Source organism: Ctenopharyngodon idella, chromosome 6 (genome assembly GCF_019924925.1).
Source record: "Ctenopharyngodon idella isolate HZGC_01 chromosome 6, HZGC01, whole genome shotgun sequence".
In the NCBI taxonomy this organism is placed as follows: domain Eukaryota; kingdom Metazoa; phylum Chordata; class Actinopteri; order Cypriniformes; family Xenocyprididae; genus Ctenopharyngodon; species Ctenopharyngodon idella.
In genome coordinates this window covers 34,244,455-34,266,676 of record NC_067225.1, presented here as the reverse complement: position 1 = coordinate 34,266,676, position 22,222 = coordinate 34,244,455, and the positions used below count along the sequence as shown (strand labels likewise).

General features: G+C 38.5%; 2 protein-coding genes across 2 annotated transcripts in view; one reads left to right on the top strand and one right to left on the bottom strand.

Moving 5' to 3' along the window:
- Positions 1–4,231: 4,231 nt before the first annotated feature.
- igsf8 (immunoglobulin superfamily, member 8) lies at positions 4,232–15,044 on the top strand. Its single transcript, XM_051897438.1, has 6 exons — positions 4,232–4,582; positions 8,412–8,792; positions 9,548–10,000; positions 10,403–10,813; positions 11,583–12,008; positions 12,118–15,044. Exons 1-6 carry the CDS (start codon positions 4,543–4,545, stop codon positions 12,249–12,251), a joined length of 1,845 nt encoding a protein of 614 aa, XP_051753398.1. The 5' UTR covers positions 4,232–4,542; the 3' UTR covers positions 12,252–15,044.
- A 1,696-nt stretch (positions 15,045–16,740) lies between these two features.
- The window catches only part of soat2 (sterol O-acyltransferase 2), a 10,432-nt gene continuing 4,950 nt past the window's right edge, over positions 16,741–22,222 (bottom strand). Inside the window, exons 8-16 of the mRNA XM_051897439.1 lie at positions 21,630–21,705; positions 21,424–21,508; positions 21,298–21,343; positions 20,640–20,769; positions 20,287–20,384; positions 19,985–20,083; positions 19,762–19,897; positions 19,456–19,601; positions 16,741–17,805 (exon numbers count right to left, since the gene is read on the bottom strand). Of these exons, the coding sequence (XP_051753399.1) occupies positions 17,752–17,805; positions 19,456–19,601; positions 19,762–19,897; positions 19,985–20,083; positions 20,287–20,384; positions 20,640–20,769; positions 21,298–21,343; positions 21,424–21,508; positions 21,630–21,705 (870 nt within the window). The 3' untranslated portion in view covers positions 16,741–17,751. The remainder of the gene's footprint in view (positions 17,806–19,455; positions 19,602–19,761; positions 19,898–19,984; positions 20,084–20,286; positions 20,385–20,639; positions 20,770–21,297; positions 21,344–21,423; positions 21,509–21,629; positions 21,706–22,222) is intronic.

Sequence of the window (22,222 nt, the reverse complement as noted above, 5' to 3'; positions counted from 1 at the left end):
AGCCACTTCCCCCTCGTCTCCCCCCCGGAGTCACGGCCACAACGCCCCCCTAAACTCACCCGCTGGCAGGCCGAGGGCTGCTGCCACCGCACGCTTCTTTAATATCCAGCAGAAATTGAAATATCTTTGTGGGTTAACACACAAACTCGCTCACACACAAGTGTGCGCCATCATGCACGCCGACGTATAACCTGATACACACATGATACACACACTCAGACGCAACCGTTTGGCATCATGCACACACAAGCATGAGGACTTTACATGCATTTACGCGCATTCACCACCAAAAATAAATATATAAACTGAAATCATCTCATTCTCTCATTTAATGCCAAGAGTGGTTAGAGAGACATTTTAACATGATGTTACAGCACGTAATGGGAGGATGAAAAATGCTCGACGCTGCACAAAGCAGTTTGGCTTCTAATAGCAAGACAGACTTTAAACAACTGCAACGCTTGACCTAGCGTGTGCCGCGTTACGCTGGTCGGAAGCCTTCCTCTTTGTGTTTATTTGAGTGTCGGCACAGCAAAAATATACTTTGCTTACGAGGATCTTCATTCAGTCTGTTAAACGGTTCTAGTTCAACAATCCAAACGCGAGGCGTAACGCTTCACAGGGCTGAAACACTGAGCACACATTTGGAGAAGCTTTTATTTTATACAGTAAGTTGACATGGTTTAAATTAGGCAAACAGTTACATAAAAGTGCAAAGAGTATAATAAAAACAAAACATTTAAAATAAAATAAACACTGCAGTCTCGTTTAAAGCTATTTATGAAAGCCAGACCATGTCATTGTATGTATGTGGAACGTGTGAACTGAATAAATCCAGGGTTTTCAAACATGGATCCATTGACCCCTGGAGGTCACTAGAGGTACATAAAAGAAGATACAAACTACTGTATATAGACATGTTTTTAAAATGACAAACACACAACAAATTACTGGAAATTTTTAACTAAATTTAAAATGAAAATATAAAAACATATCAATGACAAGTATTTCAGTTCCACCCAGTCTAAAATGATGTTTCATTTCCTCTTTAAGAAGATTTTTTTTGTCTCCGGCATTTATGTCAAGATGCATACGAAGAGACGACGTGTTGTTGAGGGACGTGCTGAAATTAACGCGCGGCTCGTCCTGCAGTTAGTGTGAGCCCATAATGACGCTGATCATTACAGATGAGAATTCCCTTAAACAGCCTGGGTTTGGATCCGGAACGCTCCACTCCATCTCTAGAGCCACCAACCGCCGCTGCCGCCAAAAATAACACGGCAGCGCCACTCCAGCCCGCGCCTCACCACAGAGCGGCCCGCCGCAAGAGCCGGGATCAAAACACACACAAAAAAGGAAACACAGCATATTGGGGGAAGGAAAAAATTGTTCATATAACTTTACTCGACTTCTTATAAGATACACAGAATCTGCTGATGATTTTGGCTCCTGGTGAAGCCACAAAATCGAATCTACAGACGGGGCCAAGGCTGCAGAGAATGTGTGTGTGTGTGTGTGTGTGTGTTGTGAGCTCAATGGAGATTTGATGAAATAAATTGCCTGCAGCGGTGGTTCATAGTAAAGTCATTCAGCAATGGCAATTACATTAATAATTCAGGCGGCAGTGAACAGCTCATCAAATGCTCAGATTAAAGCTTGATAAATGAGATTGTAATGCTAGTGAAAGAATCATTTATACATGGAGACTTGTGGAGCTCTGCAAATAAATTTTATCATTCTTGTAATGCTCATGTGCATGATCAAACACATTACGGTTACACTTTATTTGGATAGTCCACTTTACATGTCAACTAACTCTCATTAGAGTATTAGTAGACTTAGGGTTAGTATAGAAGTTGGCATGTAGTTGCAATAGTCAGTAGAATGTCTGTTGGGGAGCATCAAAATAAAGTGTTAGTAGATATTAAGACGGTCTACTAATACTCTAATGACTGCTAGTTGACATGTAGTTGGAAAGTTACTTATAGTTAGTAGAATATCTAAAGTGGACTATTGAAATAAAGTGTTATAACTTCATATGGGTTTCATTTTCTTTTCTTTTTTTTTAAAGAATAATGTTTAAATATTTAATTAAGCAGGGCAGATTTTTATTTCTATTTGAGCACCACATTGTAGTGACATTAATGACCAACAATAAATAGTTGGTTTAGCTGCCATTTTATATGAAGCCAGGTCATGATGAAACACAATGCTGCCCCACTGAGGACACATGAGAGCTGCACATAAACAGAGAGAAATAGAGAACGAAAGAAAAACAAACTTTACTTTAAATCATAAATATATGAAATAATCAATAAAAAATAGATTGTACATTTTCTAAAGAAAATCTGCAGCCTCGTGCAAAAAATGCGTTGCTATATTCTTGCTGAAGCTATGAGGGACTTTTAGCGCGTTGCTAAACAGTTGTTGGGGTGTTCTGATTGGGTTTTAGCGTTGCTGTGCGGTTGTTGGGGTGTTCTGATTGGGTTTTAGCGTTGCTGTGCGGTTGTTGGGGTGTTCTGATTGGGTTTTAGCGTTGCTGTGCGGTTACTAGGGTGTTCTGGTCGCTCATTGGCGGTTGTTTACCTCATTAGTGAAAAAGGCCCAAAAGTTTCTACAGTATGACTTTTTTTTTTAAATGTAAGTGAATGGGATTTTCCTACTTTTATCTCCCTCAAGGTAAAAGTTAAAAAGGATACTTAGGCTCAGGGGTTTGTTTAAATCACTAATTATGTGCAAAGTAACGTGTAAGTGGGCTCAGCAAACTTCATTAGGGCTATTCACACACTTTGGTTTAGGTTCTAGAAAGAACGCTGCATCAACAAAATATAAAAACTCTGATTTAATAACATGGGAGAGAGAGTTTAGGAAACGGTTCAAAGCTAAGGTTGAATTTTTGTCTGTTAATAATTGTTTCTCCACTAGGTGGAGCCATAGATATGTATTTGGTAACCAATTTGGTTTATATGTAAAGTTATAGAAACAATAAATGTAAAAATAAATATTTCAATTAAATTATGTAAATTTGATCCATTTTAGGATCAAATTATATTGGTAATAAAGATTAAGATCAGGCTTTTGGTGGTTAGTCGTGGATATATATATATATATATTTTTTTTTTTACAAAATTGTGTACAAATCAAAGGACAGCAGTTTTCCTGTCTGTGTTGATTAAAACATAATATTGAATATTAGCTGAGTTTAGAGGCACAATATTCTGTTGTTCATGTACAAATTATCTAAATATATCTAGCATTCAACAGCCTCGTGGTATAAGTGACTATTTCAGATTCTAAAGACATCTTTACACGGCTGTTTAAAGGGATAGTTCACCTAAAAATGAAAATTCTGTCATTATTTACTCACCCTCAAGTAGTTCCAAATTCAGCAGAATTTCTTTGTTCTGCTCAACACAAAGAAAGATATTCGGAAGAATGTCAGTAACCAAACAGATCTCGGCCCCCATTTACTACCATGTTAGGAAAAATGAATACTATGGTAGTCAATGGGCGGCGAGATCTGCTTGGTTACTGACATTCTTCCGAATATCTTTCTTTGTGTTCAGCACAAGAAATTCATACAAGTTTGGAACGACTTGAGGGTGAGTAAATGATGACAGAATTTTCATTTTTGGGTGAACTATCCCTTTAAGGCTGCCTGTGCCTGCTTAAAATTCTGTGTAAAGACATCATTTTGCATAAAAGCCAGACTAAATTATACCTGCTCTGTCCCACCTCAGCTCATAGTATAAAAGTATAACTTACTATTAAAATTGCGATGTAAATGCATTTGTGCCAATTATTGTTTTGATTTTAATGTGTGGTTCAATGGAGGATTTGGCTTCATGAGGCTTCAAGCACCTCCTGCAGGAAGAGTCAACCAAGTCGACAAAGCTTTATAATATTTTCTAAGCATATAATATAAAATAACTACAGTACAGAAAATAAATAAAAATATTAAAGATGCGAGAGGGAATAAAAGAAATGAAAAATGTAAATAAATGGGAATTAATGAAACTAGTGTTTAATAAAACTATTATTATCGTTATCATTTTCGCGCCATGGCGATTGGGATTGGCCTACATTCAAACATCGATTTAACACAGACATGAACCTCTTCGCTTTGACCTCCTATTGGCTGTGTTCGTCCGCGCGGAGTCACGTCACTGGACCGTGAACCGTTTAGCGTCTGTCTCCCTGCGCGTGACGTCATGCACTACTTTCAGTGAACAGCCTAATTTATGTATGAATCGATTGGACGCTGTGATTCCGAGGGAAAAGAGGGATGGTAAAAGAGGAAAAACACCAAAACGTTTGCGCAATTGCAGTGCTGGTTTAAAAACACGGATATAATTCTCGGTTTGAATTAGAAGGTCGTGTTTGTGGTCAGATCGCGCCTGTTTGATGGCTGCTGGTTTATCAGTCATTAGTGAGTGAATGAATCTTCGATTTCATCTCACATTAACAAGCATGTGTTCGTACTACAGTGTCAGACAGAGTACATCGGTGTAAACGCGACAGTGTTGTGGAGATCAGGGCGGAATGGCACCGCGGTGGATCACGTTCATCGCTTTACTGTGGGGTGAGTCCAGCCTGCTCATGTTTAATGTCCATCTGCTCCATACAAGTCCAAGTCAATCCTCCAATAACAATAAGATATTATTGTATTAGCATGTTTATGGAAATTGCATCATTTTTTGACATTCACCATATTCATGGACTAATATTAATGTTCCACGTACATAATTTAGTACATGAAATCTGGAAATTCAGTGGTATTTATATCAAAGTACCATGGTACTTGGTACTACCAAGTACCTTGTTATTCATTGAAGTACTTTAGAGTAGAATGTAAATACCATGGTATAGGAATATAGTGATCATTCAGAACTATATTGAATGATTTTTGTTGATAATATGTATGTACACTTACAGAAATAGTTTTTACCTTGTTTTTTATTTACATTTGGCAGATGCTTTTATCCCAAGTGCATTGAATTCAAGGTATATATGTTTATCAGTTCATGCATTTCCTGGGAATCGAACCCACAACCTTGGTGGGATACATTTTTTTTGATGCATGTATGTAAATACATTGTTTTATGGTTATTCACTACCATATATATTAATGTATGTTGGTATTACCATCAAATACATTGTTTTTTTGTACAGGCTGATCATGTGTGCAGTTTAATTTCATTACAAAACTGAAACTTTGTGTTTAGATCATTTGTAAAGTGTCACAGGAGCTTTATACAATGTTTTATACAGTACTGTGATCTCTTCATTTCCACACAGCATAATAATGCCATCATAATGTACGTATAAGCTGTGCAGGATTTCCACTGGCCTGCTGCTCCGGTTGTGCTTTAATTACGTGTCTGATCCGCTTAAAGCTTCTGTTCTCTGGTCATTATTGAAGGGTGAGGGTGTGTGGTCACTTCCGAAACTAGAAAACTAAACCAATTACCATAATTTACACCAGAATCCCATAGTTATAGTTATTGTCATAACAATAATTCAGAAATATATCTTTAAAAGAAATGCTCTAAAGCTTATTACTAAGTTTAAATTCTCTTTCCTTTAAATAGTGTATGTACAATAGTAACTATTGCCGTAGTAGTTGTAGTAACGTGATGTCAATCGCTGTCAGCTGCGTTCTGCAGAGACTAATACTATGGTATTTTGGGATAAACAAACGGTAAACAACGGTAAATCTTTGTGAGAGGAAACCTGTCAACACCTGTCTCATTTCTCCAGTTGTGGTTAAAGAGTACAGGTGACCTCATTCTTAATGTCAACACTCAACCACATTACAATAGCTGAGTTTATCTGATCTGGTTTGCATCTCTGTGTGAGTCACACGGACTGCTTATATTAACTGTGGGAGTAGTTTCGCATTGGATTCAGAAGTTTACCTTTTGCTGCCTAGTGCATGTCAAATCCAAATTTACTTCTGAAAGTCCCTTTTTTTTTTTTAGTTAAAAGTGATGATTTCAAATAAACAAATTCCTTTAGTAAAAAATTGAGTGAAGAAATGCTTCAGATATAATTTAACCTCTCTAATCTAATATTAAAAATCTAAGCATGAGCTGAAGGAGGAGATTTGTACAATTAGACAAAGACTTTTACTTGATAAAACTGGAGGAGATTGTGTGCGACAGGCTTGTCAGATTATGGTCATCATTTAGAGGCAAATGAAACGGTAGGTTGGTTAAAAGTGTCTGGTTTAGTTCCTTTAGCAGAATGAGGAGGTGTGTAAATAACCCTCAGACACGTCTGCATGAGGAAAATGAATTCAGTTGTTACATCAGAGGTTGTAGACTGGCAGAATGGGATTACTATTTGTTATTTAGACCCTTTTTATTCAGAGACGTGTTACAGCACACACGTGTGGAGGGCGTGGGAACTAAACAGAGCGGGCATGAATAAACAATACTTACGCCCGGGCCTGAAAATGGGGCGACAGGAGTGCCGAGACCATGTTAGCTGAATATTAATTGGATGCACAGTAAATTAGTGAATATGTTTGTATCACCCAGTTGCATTTATTTTAAAGAGGACCCCTTTCACAAGATGTAATATAAGTCTCTGGTGTCTCCGGTGGCCTGTTGCATGAGGCTAGTTGAACAAACTCTGAGTTTCAGAGTAGGTTTGCAGTTGACAAATCCAGATAAATCCAACCTGGTTTAGATCAAGTTCAACTGTTGCACAACGCTCGGTATAAACTTTCTCTGTCAACTCAGGTTTAATCCAGAGTTTGCAAAGCGTGTGCACCTGAAAGTCTGACATGTGCGGCAAACAGCCAATCACACGGAATAAAGAGAACGTCAGTTTGATTCACTTCTTGCAAGAGAGCCGCGCAATTCATGTCGCTTCCGAAGATTAAGAGATCGTTATGAAAAATATGAAATAAAACGCATTTACAAAGCAGGAATAAGCAGGAATAAGTGAAAGTTTGGGAAGGCAGCTGAAAGAAAATATCTGAATATATCAATGCATGTCAATCAAACAAATAGACCAAACAATTAATATAGTTTCACAAAGAGCTCAAAAGAATACATGTAAGCTTAATCTGTTTAAAAGCTTTATATATTAGGCATGTATTATATTTATTTTAATTTAAAAGCAAAGTTTAATATTGTCAATTAATATAATCGGCCTAATTATATGAATATGTCATGAATTATTCATAATTTTAATTTATTTAATATAAATATAATGAATAATTAACAGCAAATGTTGAGAAATTTTGTCTCTAAAATGTTTTCACTATAAACTGATTTAATTTGGAGCGAGAGATACAGGGGGAGTGGCTTTATTGCCTCAGATACACTTTACTCACAGCTGATTGGTCGAGTTTGGGTTTGTGATCTCTAACTCAGAATAAAACCTGCTCCGGAGCAGGTTAGCCGTGTAGCATCAGTTACCATAGCAACAAACCCCGCTAAAAACCAATCCACCTTCATAAACCTGAAAAACCAGAGTTTGCTCAAACTAATCTTGAACTTACCTGGGTAGAAACTATAACCGGCTTTGTGCAACAGGCCACTGAATGTGTCTGAAGTTTCAGCTCAAAATACCCCACAGATCATTTATTATAGCTTGTCAAATTTGCCCCTATTTGGGTGTGAGCAAAAACACGCCGTTTTTGTGTGTGTCCCTTTAAATGCAAATGAGCTGCTGCTCCCGCCCCCTTTCCAGAAGAGGGCGGAGCTTTAACGGCTCACGCTTCAGTCGCTCAACAACAACAAAGCTGGAGAATCTCACGCAGCCAAAATGAGGATTGTCAGTAACGGTGTTCAGCCTTACATTGTTCAAACCGGAGTCGACACTGATGGAGAGACTCAGGAAGAAGTTACAACTTTTAGACGTTTCTGAATGGTTAGTGGATAAATTTATGTAGTTGCTGTGGAGTTGATTCAACTCATCCACTAGCATGTGCCGTCATGTTAATCTTTTGTGTTGAATTGACTCTCGTTTGTGAAGCAGTCCGGCGTAAAATGACGGGATGACAACAACACTCTACTACAACAACTCTTCCTCTTCTCTAAAGCAGCCCAACATGGCCACGCCCCCTTTTTTGTGTGTTCTCGGGGGCGGGGTTTATGTAAATTTTAGGGTTAGTGATGTCACCAACCCGGGAAGAAGCTTGTTGTAGTCCCTACCAGCCGTTTGTTGTAGTCCTTAAAAAGCAATTTCTGTAAAAGAAGATGTCTCCCTTTACATTGAACTTTGAGCGTTGTAACTTTGCAGATGTTGTTTATGATCAAACAGCAACATTACACACTAACTAAAGTTAAAAAGTTCGGAAAACTGCTTTCTATCTATCCATCCTGGTGGTTAACATTCAAACCTTGCATGGCACACTTATTTACTTTCTGTCTCTGTTTCCTTTGGTTCTGTGTTAGAGTTCCAGTGCTGCATGTGCCGTGAGGTCACTCTTCCCGCCGGTCCACTGTACCGGGTCGCCGGTTTTTCGCTGTCCCTGCCCTGCACCGTTTCGGGATATGAAGGCCCGCGGAGGCAGGACTTTGAGTGGTTCCTGTACCGGGAGGATGCTGGGACTCAGCACATCGGTGTGGTGTCCACGCGAGACACAGGGTTTCCCTATGCGCCGTTCCAGGGTCGCGTACAGGCGGGCGAGGTTCGGGTCGAGAGGGACTCTGACGACAAAGCCAGACTGGTAATCCAAAGGCTCCGTCCAGATGATCAGGGCCGTTATGAGTGTTACACGCCCAGCACTGACTCACGCTTCCTGGGGAACTACAGTTCATCAGTGGGAGTCAAAGGTAGGTGGTGTATCAGAAAACAGATGGGTCAAAGATGATAAAGAAGAATATTTAAATAAAATATTTTCAAATGCATGTACTAAATTCTTAATATGTAATGCTATAAAATATGTAGTAATATATAGTAAGTAAGTTTTATTTATGTAGCACATTTAAACATAGCAGAGCTATCCAAAGTGCTGAACAGAGTAAAGAAACATAAAATAAAAACAGAGTAAAGCCAAACAAAACAAACAATAAAACAGGACTATGATAAAATTAAAGTCCAGGATGACACTAAGGTTTTTAACCTGGGATGAACCTTTTGATGAAACATTGTGCTTCTTAATAATATCCCCTAGTGGGCGCATATATAAGATAAAAAGAAGCGGACCCAAAATAGAGCCCTGAGGTACTCCACTGATAATAGGAGCAGAAGATGAAGAGAACTTACCCAACTCTACAGAAAAAGACCTGTCTTTAAGATACAAACTAAACCACCGTAAATATAATATTTACACCATATATAATTAGTATTCATCTTGGTTTCATAAAGTTATAAAAACTTTTATACCATTTCAAAATGGTAGTGCCGAATGCATGACATCCAATCACATTACCTCATTTTTTTGCGGTCAAAACAGACTGCATCCACACAAGTGCACATGATAGGAAAAGCATTCAAAAATGTTATTGTTTCCAGACTTTTGACAGGTACTGTATATTAAACACGAAATGTATTTAAATATATTAAGAAATGTTTCTTATTTCTGCAGTGATTCCAGACACGCTGCTGATAACACACACTCGCATTCTGAGCGGCCAACCTGTTATCGAAGGCACGGAGCTTCAGCTGACATGCGCAGCGTCCGTCCAATCAGATCAGCACACTCACGTGTCCGTCACATTCGGTATGCGGGGCAGCAGGGGGGCGGAGTCTCTGGGTCACAACCTGAGAGAAATCATCGCCATCGACCGTGAGCTGCGCGTGACTCCGGGCCACAGCGGCGGTTACGGAAAGAGATACAGAGATGGAGAGATCGCTCTGGAAAAGCGGAAAGGGGACGGAGGCAGGGATCTGTACGTGCTGAAGATGAGCGCTCTGGCACCGGAGGATTCTGGGTCATATTTCTGCGAGGCTGTGCAGTGGATCAGAGATCCGGATGGCCAGTGGGAACGCATTGCGCAGAGGACCATGGAGCTCGGGAATCTCACCGTTCAACCACTTGGTTAGAAACAACCTCTCATATTTAATCTGTTAGATCTGCAGGCTTTGGCTCGGGTGCCTGATCTCACTCATCTTAAAGTGTAAACGTCTCATGACTGTACAAGCTGCTTTGGATGTTGCATACTGAAGCAACTTGATCACAGAAAATCTCTTGGGTTTATTTTCTGTTTTGGAAACTATGTGTCAAACTATTGGATATGAGCATTAGGCATCGCAGTGTAAATGCAGGCTGATTTTTGTCTCATATAAAAACATCCTTGTGTTGTTTGTGTGCTTCTACTCAGGGAAACTAAATTACAGCGCAGCATCGATGTTTATTGACATGAGAAATAAGTGTCGGCTGATAGGGCTGGGTATTGACATAAGTTTCATACAGCCTGTGTAATTCTGTTTCCTCGTGCAGTGGACACGCTGACGGTGCGCTCGGCTCCAGGCGGTGACGTCTCGCTGCAGCCCGGCGCTCCTCTCAGCCTCACCTGTCAGGTGTCCGGCGTGGGCGCGTGGAACCGCTCGGCGCTGCTCGTCCAGTGGATGCGGCGCGGGCCGACGGGCGGTGTGGAGGTGGAGGTGGCGCGCATGGGCCCCAATGGCGTGGTGACCTGGGGCGATGATGTCAGCAGAGCGGGAGGCGGCAGTATGGAGAAGGAAGCCGAAGGGAGGTTCTCTCTGCGCCTGTTCTCCGTTCACCCCGCTGACGCCGGACTCTACCGGTGCGCCGTGAGCGTCTACGCCGGGAAACAAACGCCAGGACCGTCGACTCCCGCAACGATCACTCAGAGATCAGAGTGGGTCACTGTGAGCCTGAAGACTGAAGGTGCGTGAGGAAGTGTTTAAATGTGTGTTTTAAGTTTGTGAGTGAATTTATTACTATTAATACATTGTATTTTTATTATTATAATAACATCTGATATTTACTACTAATAAAGAAATGACAAAAAAGAAACTTTTAGAGGTTAATACATTTTCTTGAATCATTTTGAACTTTTCACAGTTAAAATCCAGATCAGTAAGATTTGTTTTAATGAAATTTAATACTTTTATTCATCAAGGACATATTAAATTGATCAAAAGTGACAGTAAAGATATTTATAATGTTACAAAAGATTGTATTTCAAATAAATGCTGTTTTTTGAACTTTCTATTCATAAAAGAATCCAAAAAATGGTTTTCACAAAAATATGAGCTGTTTTCAACATTGATAATAATCATAAATGTTTCTTGAGCAGCAAATCATCATATTAGAATGATTTCTGAAGGATCATGTGACACTGAAGACTGGAGTAATGATGCTGAAAATTCAGCTTTGATCACAGGAATAAATTACACTTTACTATATATTCACATAGAAAACAGCTGATTTACATTGGAATAATATTTCAATTTTACAGTATTTAACTATTTTTAATCAAAAAATGAGCAGAAGAGAGCTACCGATACATAATTTTAAACAAAATGCAAAAAAAAAAAAAAAAATCATAATAATTTAATAAATAAATAGTCTTTATTCATAAGATTATTTAGAGTGACTTATGACTTATTTTCATGAGCTTCATCTGTTTATTCATATTTATGTGCCCGTTCAGATGTGCGTGTTTCTGCCAGCATTGATCTACCTCGCCGGCCGCTCCTGAGGCACGGCAGTACGGTCACCCTGCTCTGCAACATCTCTGTGGAAACTACCGCTTCTTCACAAGTGGAGGTGCAGTGGCTTCAGAAGCCAGAGGAACCCGTGGGAAAAGACCTCACGTTTTCTGAGGACAGCAGAGGCCGCCTCATAGCGACCCTGACCTACGACGGGCTCACGCGGATCTACAGCAACGGCAGCGATCTGAGCGTCGACCGCGTGTCTGCCGCCTGCTACAGGTTAAGAATCTTCTCAGCCAGTGAAGAGGATCAGGGACACTATCAGTGTCAGGCGGAGGTTTGGTCGCAGGATCCGCGCGGCGGATGGTACAATACAGGTGCGAGAGCAGAGTCGGTGACCGCACACCTGTACCTGTACGCACGAGGTGAGTCTGATTAGATCGAATCTGTTTCCATACAGGAATAACCCGTGTGACGGAATGTGCAGCTGTTGAACTGAAAGACTCATTGAGATTTGATGTGTTTTTCTCCCAGTTGCTGATCTGCTGCTCATTCCTCTCGTGGTCGGCGTGTCGTCGGCGCTGTTCGTGGGTGTGTTGATTATTGCGACGGTGACGTGCTGCTTCATGAAGAGACTGGCTAGACAGCGCTCTCACATCAGGAAGTAGGAAGTATGAAAGAGACTTTCACGGAAAACCAGTGAGAACAAAGACTTGATTGGAGCAAAGAACGGGTTTTAAACAGGTATTTTGGCAGACTTGACGTAATGTGAACTCTCAATTGGAATCGGCATCAGAACGATACTGATGATGTAATGGATCGTCACGTTATATTAACCCATATGTGGATGTGGACACAAACGCATGTAGATTCACTTCAAGCTGTGACATTGTGATCTGCACTGTTTCCGTTCGCTTTGCTCAGAATGAAGGAGAGGACGTCACATGGTGGATATAAACCACTCCCTCGGTTTAAACTAGAACCTGAATGTAGTTGTTTTGGAGAATTAACAGAACCACTAATAGTAAACCCACAGAAGTCCAGCACTGAAGTCACTCACTGTTTTTACAGTGCTATAAAATGTGCTCATAATTCAGTGTCAGATAAACAGAATACATGTTCGTATAAAATACTTTTATGGCACTTTACGGCATGCCATAGTTTTTCACCTTTTCACTTTTTGTATTCAAAAAGTGTATGAAATATATTGAATATATTGAGCAGTTCCTGTCAAATGGGAGCGAATTCCTCCCTAATGCACGCGTTTGTTCCACAGTGACGTGTTCTTATCGTTAGATCTTATAACAATTTTTTTGTTCTACATTGTGAATGGTGAATTTTACAAGATTAAGAAATGTCCGGGCCATATTTTAACTCAAATCTAAAGAAAAAGAATTGCTTTTGGTCGTAAGTTTGTGTTTTGTTTTTTTTTGCACAGTTTACATAATATTTTCATGGAAATGTAACAAATATAAAACAAATTAAAATAATCATTTTAGTAAAACCCCCCCAAATAATTTACAACCTATATATATACACGCACACATCTAATTTTACATCTAATATAATACATCTCATTTTTTTTCATAAATTCAGTGCAACAATTGCAGTGATTGTACTAAAAACCTATAATTGTACTTAATAATTGTATTTAAGAAAGTATAAAATAATATAATTTTGTAAATGTATAATTTTTGCATTACAGTAATGAAAATTGTGGGTGAAAAAGTGTTTAAATAATGTGAAGAAAATCTTTAAAAGACAAATATACTTTTTAAATTATATTTTCGGTCTTAAGTTGTTGTTTTTTTGTTTTTTTTTGTTTTTTTGCACAGTTTGCATAATATTTTCATGGAAATTTAACAAATATAAAACAAATTAAAACCAATTTACAACCTAAATTGGGGGGGGGTGAAATACGGCCCTGACAATTCTTGTCATTTTTGTGAAATTCACCTGAGTCCAATAAATGAATGATCTCAGTGATCAGAACCACTGAGTAACAAGGGCCCAATAAGCTTTGAGGAGTTCAGAGCGACAGTTTACCATGTTACCTAAAGGTACCAACAAAAATCACTTTACCTTAAAAACACACAGAACTGAGAGGAGAGAAGCTCTGGAGCGAGACGGCTCTCCTCTCATAATGATAAATGAACTCGCTCCTGTAAACACGACGTGAGCTTTGAGCCGAGAGGTGCTTGAAATGCCGTTCAGGCTGCCAGGATTTCCAACTGCACTTACAGGACCAAAGTGGGACAAGGACCAAATCTTGTACATTTGAAAATCATCCTAATGTTAAACCGCTCTTCTGCATTACTGTAACTGTACTGTTTTGTGCATCTGGGTCATTCTAGAAAACAGGTGCCTTTTGTGTCCATCATTAACATGTGAATAATGACTTCAGGAATTAAATAAAGTCTTGAAGTTGTTTTCCGGGCTAAAATATTGTGCCGTTCCATAAGTGAACTCGGCGTACAGTCTCCACTTTAATCAATATCTTAGCTTTTTTTAGAAGATGATCTAAAACTTGTGACTGTAATCTATTTTATATAGTAAGTGTTTTTGAAAAATGGATGTTTTTAGAAAAATGACCCACTTACATGTTGTGCCTGTTTTAAAGGCATAGTTATATCCCTCCATTTATTAATGTAGCTTGAATCAGTTTTTCGAACCCGTTTCATAGAATGACCCATTTGTTAAAACAGTGTGTTTGTTTTTTGAAGGAATGGATGATTGGAGGACTGTTTTTACTGATACTGTCTTCATTTTCTCCATGCATTCACCAAAATATGGGTTAGACGGTAGGTTAGATAGATGGACTAGAGATGTTCGTGGTTTTTGAGTCTCAGAATCGTTCGGCTGATGTGATTTCTGCAGCTGGTCTCTCTGGGATTGTACTAATGTGAAAGCCACATTAACATCAGGGATTCTGTGTTTCTGTACTTATTTACAGCGTTCAGACGCTGAAATCTGATTTATCCTCTTATGCCACGTGACTAAACGCTGAATGACAGTCAACAGAATATTAATCCTCTTGTTTACGGTCCGAAACATCTCGTGTCATGCTGACTATTTCAGACAGTAGCCATCTTGTTCTTTCCTCAGTTGTGCTGTTACATGATTTCAATAATTACAGCATTAATGCTGTGATAAATTGTGCATGAAATGCTCAAGATTTGCGTTGTTGATCCTGTCGATCCTGACCCCGATTGTTTGAATTTGGCTCAGAGTTGTATGCTGGATTAAATGTTCTTAGCTGGAAACGATCATGCTGAAACACCAACGTTTGTTGTCTTACCTTTTTATGTGCATTACATAATATGCAGTAATGAATGCTCATGTTTGGTTTTGAAGCTGTAACACTGTGTTTTCTTGCACTGCGTTTTGTGAGATTTTGTAGTCGGTGGTTTTATTGTCTGCTTCTGTTTTGAGGTTCCTGAATAAAACATGCCCTGATAAGAGATGTCAGATTATTGTTTGGCACACAGTAATGAACTGGTAAGAAAGTTGCATGTGATCTAGTGCTACGTCACGTTTTGCACTCTTAAATTTGCGTCATATTCTAATGCGGTGGTGTGTGGTGACATCATCACCTTGGCAACCTCTCCATAGAAACTGCTGAAGTCAAACAGCGGGAACATTTTGACCATTCGCACGTTCTAAACGACCTCTTTTAAATGAGCTTCTGAAATTGTCATGTCTCAAAAAACCCACATTCCTGAGGAACAAAGCACTTCTTCCGCATGCACTTCCTTTAAATACAATTTTCAAAAAATATGCTTAATCTTGTTCCCTGTTCTCTGTCTGTCTTTTTCTGAATTTAGCTTCTGCATTACTCTTCTTTATTCTTGAAACTGCCCTTTTAGTATCTCAAGTTTTATTTCTCGTGTGTTTTTGTTCCTCATTTGTCAGTTGATTTGAATTAAAGCTTCCGCTAAATGAATAAGTGTTAGGGGTGTAATAATATATTGTGTCAAAACAAAAATGTAACAATATGTATCAGTTCAGAACTATACAGAAGGTCACACATTTGAACTTCCATGTTTATTAGGGGCACATATTGTATCTGTTGGCGTTCTTCTTCTTCGTCTTCCACTCTGGAAGTCTATTGCAGCCCATAGAATCGCTTGTAGGAAAGTTATGAAATTTGGCACACTGATGGAGGACAGTCCCAACATTAACCACATCGATTTTGGAGTCTCTAAATCAATGCCTGTAGCGCCACCACCTGTCCAAAGTTTCAATAACTTTTGAACCCTAAGGGTTAGAAACAGAATTCGTTGGCTCAAGACGATTCAGCTGCACCCTGTGACGTTATTTTCTGTCATGAAAATTTTCCCGCCATTTAGAATTTTCCGAAAAACCTACTTTTTCAAACTCCTCCTAGGCCGTTGTTCCGATTTTCACGAAAATTGAACCAGATCCTCTTCAGGCCATGATGAAAAAAGTTGTGGAATTCAAGTTGATTTGTCAAACCATTTTCGACAAACGCGCAAACAAATTTTAAGTAGAAAAATAGACGTAAGGCTGTATCTCCTCAATGCTTCAGACCAAACTTGGTCCATGTCGTCACAAGCATGACCTGAGGTTACATACAGCACCACATACTGGTCCGGAGATATACGAAAAATGAATATTTATGCTTATAACTTCTGAACAGTTTGTCCAATAATAGAAGTGGTCTCAATAGATTCAGGGCGTCATGCCGAATTGAATGATATCTAATTTGCCCATATCGGCCATTTTGGGTGTCGGCCATTTTGAGTTTTGTCGCAAAACGCTGTATTTTAACGCATGTGGGGTCATCGATGCCCTGAAGGTGTCTGAGAAGTTTCGGACCAGTGCCACCTAGTGGTAAAATCAAATATTCAAATGCTTATAACTTTGGGTGTGGTCAACTTATTCTCATGTGAGTCATCTCGTTAGATTCCTGAATCCTTGCCAAGTCCAACAATACCAAACATGCTAGGTTTCGCCTTATGGTTAGTGCAACGTTGTGATTTAGCGTTTAAACAACATTCACAAATATCTTCAAAACCGTTAGTCCGATTGAGACAAAACCACCATAGGAAAATCGGAAACAGGTCGTTGACTAAACGCTAATGGCCAAATGTCAAAATTTTGATAGTAAGTGGCAAAAAAAAAATGCACTCAAAGTCAGGTGTGGGTAATTTTTATGTGTTCATACATACATACGTCTATAACACCTAAATGAAATGAGATTTTCACCAAATTTGACACACTTATGTATGGGGGCACTCTGAGGACACACACAAAAAAGCAGTGGGACTGTGTCACTTGTTGGTGCTATAATTGAACAAAATATGAAATTGGCTGTAACTACAGTACTGTTGGTCTGATTGGCATGCAGTGTGTTTGTCTCAGTTACTATCATAGTCATTATGACATTGTTGGTCTGCTGCGAGCTTCCTTGTTCGCTTCTGTTGTGCTTGGCCCCTTAATTGCTGCTTGCAGATATATTTAATTATGATTAAACATGATGATGCAAGAGAAACCAGACATTAATGGGTCTGCACATTAGATGCACGAACACTGACGGCCATAAAGGGTTAAAGTGAGGCTGGTTCAGTATGATTAATTTCTTTGTAGCCTCAGTAACATGCAGTGTTACTAACATGCATTGTTAAAACTGTTGTTTTTATTAACTAACATTAACAAAGATTAAGACATACTGTAACAAATGTATTGCTCGTTGTTAGTTAATGCTTCAAGTAACATTAACTAATAAACCTTATTGTAAAGGTACCATATATATATATATATATATGATTTTACAGGTTTTGTATTTTCAGAACACAATATAAATTGAGGATATAAAATAAATTGCATTTACTTTGTTCCATAAGCTTAAAGCACTATGAATGTATAACTTTTTTTTATAATGTCCATTATTACATTCATTAAAATATAAACACTCATGAAGTTGAGAACATTCAATTAAAGTAAGCAACATTTACAGAGAGGCTGAAGTGCTTCATTAATCATGTGAATGTCGTTTCAAGTATGTTATGTAACACATTTCATAATGCGTCTCAAATAGCACAGTATGTCATGCCTGATCCCTCACACGGCACACACGGTAATTAACAGAAGCAAATATTGATGCTGCTGAAGAGGCTGATGTAGGTCACTGTGAGCGTTCAGATGTCACTGCGAACTGCACGTCCATGATCGTGGCGTCACTAGCTCCCAGAAGCTTGTCTGTTTTGAGAAAATGCAAACGTTGTTAAATATGATTTATGGCACTACTGTACTCTGAAGACAGAGCAAACACAACATTTAACAACATGGAACCTTTTTTTTTTTTTTTTTAACCAAACCCTTTTGACGTGCATTGAAAGGGTGATTTACTCAAAGTGACCCTGCAGTGCCACCAAGTGGATGTTGTTTCTTTCTTTTTTTCTTTTTTTTATTACTATTTGTACAGTTCTATAGCGTTTTTGCCACCTCTATTCTGCTATCTTTTGTTATTTTATAACTTTATATAGCTTTTAAAATTCTTGTGTTCTGCTTTATTTCTGAGCTGTTACCACATCGTACACCATCTGTCAGTGTGTTCTTCAGTTAGCTTTGCTGCTCATGACCTAATCCTGGACAGAACTTAATCGTCACAGTCAATCGTGAGAGACATCTGCACTTTGAGCCTTTGTGATCAAACAGTGATCTGTTAAGCAAAGTGCAAGTGTGTTTTTATTGTGCGTTTGGGAACTTTGGCCGTGTGCAGCGCTTAAAGAGGACCGGGAATCCTGCAGTGATACAGCGAAGTGGGTTCTGGTGTGTGGAAGCTTATTTCTGCCACAGAATAAAAAAATAAAAAAGGTAATTGCAACCTTTTTATCACACAAAAAAGTTACTTTATTTTTTGTATTGTATGGCGGAAACGAAACAAAACAAAACAAAACAAAAAAACTATTACGAGAAAAAAAGGTCTATTTTACGTAAACTCTGTATACCTAGGAGAAAAGTCTGAATTGCGCGATATAAACTCAGGATTATGAGAAAAAAGACTGAATTGCACGATGTAAACTCAGGATTATGAGGAAAAAAGTCTGAATTGCAAGATGTTAACTCGGGATTACGAGAAAAAAAGTTGGAATTGCGAAATATAAACTCGGGGTTATGAGAAAAAAAAGAATTGTGAGATGTTAACTCGGGATTACAAGAAAAAAAGTTGGAATAAAAATCGGAATTGTGAGATATTAATTTGGGATTACGAGAAAAAAGTCTGAATTGCGAAATATAAACTCAGGATTACGAGAAAAAAGTCTGAATTGCGAAATAAACTCCGTACTATGAGGAAAAAAGTCTGAATTGCAAGATGTTAACTCGGGATTACAAGAAAGTCGGAATTGCAAAATATAAACTTGGGATTACGAGAAAAAAAAGTCAGAATTGTGAGATGTTAACTCGGGATTACAAGAAAAAAAGTTGGAATAAAAATCGGAATTGTGAGATTAATTTAGGATTATGAGAAAAAAGTCTGAATTGCGAGATGTTAACTTGGGATTAAGAGTAAAAAAAGTCGGAATAAAAGTCGTAATTGCGAGATGTTAACTCGTGATTACGAGAAAGTTGGAATTACAAAATGTAAACTTGGGATTACAAGAAAAAAAGTCAGAATTGCGAGATGTTAACTCGGGATTATGAGAAAAAAAAGTCGGAATAAAAATCGGAATTGCGAGATGTTAATTTGGGATTACGAGAAAAAGTTTGAATTGCGAGATGTTAACAAAATTATGAGGGGGAAAAAAGTCAGAATTGTGAGATAAAAAGTTGCAATTATCTTTTTTTTTTTTTTTTTTTTATTTTATTCCGTGGCAGAAACAAGCTTCTGTAAGGATCAGTTCTTACCCCAGTTCGCGGGCAGTGAATCTGTGCGTACCACTCCAGACAGTACAGACAGACATGGATGCCCTGACCGATGAACAGACACGTCCACATGATGATGTTCCACACCGGGCTCTTCCGTTTGTCGTTCATGGCGAAGTTGAACACCACTGGAAAGGTATAAAAATATATGTAAGCACTTCAATCCTGCTCTGTAAATCAAACTCTGCATGACTGTTTGTAGAAGTTTAGAAATACATTGACTGAGATGATTGCAATTTTCATAATTCAATTTTGTATGTTCAGAAACAGGTTTTCTTGCATTCTTACCACCAATACCCGCGAATGTACAGAACATCACCGGGTAGAAGAATCCGAAGCCCATGGTGAAGGCGTACTCATGAACTAGTGCAGAAACGGCAAAAACGGAGAGTGTGGCCACCGAGCGGAGTTTAGAGCCTGACAGCTGAGGGGTTCAGCAGAGATTCATGGTCAGAGTTATTAAAACACGACACACATTTCAAAAGTGAGACTCGGGAGTGTCAGTTCTCACCCAGAGGAAGTCTCTGTAGCCGTAGTAATAAAGCCAGTCGTGGACGACGATGTTCCATGTGCGGTAATAATTGGCAAAGGAAGTCGAGTTCCACCAGTCCTGATGAAACAGAGACGCGAGACACTGAAGAACACGTCAACAACCTGGACGCTCCCTAAATGCTTTAGAATGATTTTTCATTGTTCATGTGAACTAATGTTGACAAATGGAACCTTATTGTGAATCATTTCCAACTTTTCTATATGTTTATATGTGGAAAATATTAAATAGAAAATAGTTGAAAACTACTAGAGTTCACTTACTTTGTAAAACATCCGGTCAGCGAAACGCAGCATCTCAGCGAAAGCGTTGAGCCAACAGTGCAGAAATGCGTAGAAGCCCAACATTAACATGAGCATCCCTGAACATAAGATCACACACACTGCCTGAGAAATTCAATGCTAAAGTTATTTCTTAATATTAACTAATAGTCTGCACATCCCAGGTGACATCATCAGAAATGGAAAGTTGTTTCAGAGGTGAATTATTGCATTTTGATTAAAGTTAATTAATAGTTTGTACTGATGAATCGGATCAGAAACATGTATTAAGAAAGTAAATTTTTATTTCTTGTTGACTTTGTGAGTGTGTGTGTTGCAGAAGCGTTACACCGTACCTGGGAAAGCGGCGTGGAAGAGCGCCAGGATGAGCGTGCGTGTGCTGAACGGCTGGTTGCTCTTGTTCCTAAACACAGGGATGCACAAGCGCACCAGGATGAAGTACAGATAGAACAGACTGGCCAAGATCTGCGAGGAGACAGAGGAACACGAGAGCGATGGATTCGTAAGGTGGGCGAAACTGTTTTTAGAAACATTTAAGTATTTTGTATTGTCACGACAAACACATTTTAAAAAAATTTATTTTCTATGTTAAATATACTCTGAAGAAAGTGTCAGTCCACTGCTCTTTACTGTGTAAGATCATCTGCAGACCTTTTTTAATTTTATTTTTTATTTATTATATTTATTTAGATTTTGGTCCTGACACCTATCAGCTGGGAGAGTGTGGTGATTGCTTTAATTTGTGTGTTAAATATATAAATATATTTTTTAAAGTCAAGTAAATTTGTAAGTGCAGATCATGGTAGTATTTTTGATTTTCATGATTTTCATTACTGTATAAAAGTAATAAGAACTGAGGGGGGAATGTGTGTAATTACCATGAAAATATTACAATTCAAAACATACTTTTTTACCTTTTTCTTTTCTCTATGCAAAATACAATTTCTTATTTTTGGGTGAAATATGACCCAGGCATGTGTTAGTCAATCCCACCTTTAGAAAGTTCATGCCAACGTAGTTCCATCTGATGTACGGGTTTCTGAAAGGGAACAACAAACAGTGAGGATATTGATTTTTAAGTTTGTCACGTTGTAATACAGCACAACAAGAGACGGTTACCGTGGGTAGACCTCACGGTAGATCAGAGTCGGGCAAAACAGGAAGTACAGATAGCTGGAGAGGGACGGATATCGCAGCGATTCATCTGAGGAAAAAGATCAGACGTGAAGATCAGGGTTACATCTGCGTTTCAGTATATAAAGAATCAGCATTCAAACTTATGCAGTCAAAATCTGAAGCCTGTCAATACGTTTTCACAGCATTACCCTTCTGTGGTGTGTGTTTGAGGACGGCTGGTGTGGTTTCACGGATAAACGAGTAACTCTTCATTAAAAATCTGATCTGTGGAGTAAAAGCAGGATTTGCACACAGACATGAGAAAATATCTAGAGGACTGAGGCTCGACTCACAAACTTCGGGTTCAAATCTCTGTTAGTCAAAACCTATCTGCCCAGTTTTGTCCGTTAGGCCGCTGACCTCTTCCCTGACCTCTGACCCCCTATTTGAGCACATCTGTGTGTTACTGTTTTGACATGCATGATATGCTGCCAATAATTTTGTGATTTATTTAATTTGGCAAAGGGCAGCAGACTTTGATTCCTGAACCCCAAATGATCGTTGGCATAAACCATCGTTGGCATTGCTTTGAGTCTGGCACAATATTATTAAAACCCAGTTAGTTATTCATTAATTTATTAAACTTCTATCTTTACAGTATTTGATGGAATGACAGACGCACATATATATATATATATATATATATATATATATATATATATATATATATATATATATATATATATATTTGATATAATTTATTTTATTTATTAAATTAAATGTATATACATTTATATAAATT

Coding starts and splice junctions, on each gene's coding strand:
- igsf8 (XM_051897438.1), top strand. CDS start 4,543: ATGGCACCGCGGTGGATCACGTTCATCGCTTTACTGTGGG. Junction 10,001..10,402: donor TCTCACCGTTCAACCACTTG/GTTAGAAACAAC, acceptor TTCCTCGTGCAG/TGGACACGCTGACGGTGCGC. Junction 12,009..12,117: donor CCTGTACCTGTACGCACGAG/GTGAGTCTGATT, acceptor TTTTTCTCCCAG/TTGCTGATCTGCTGCTCATT.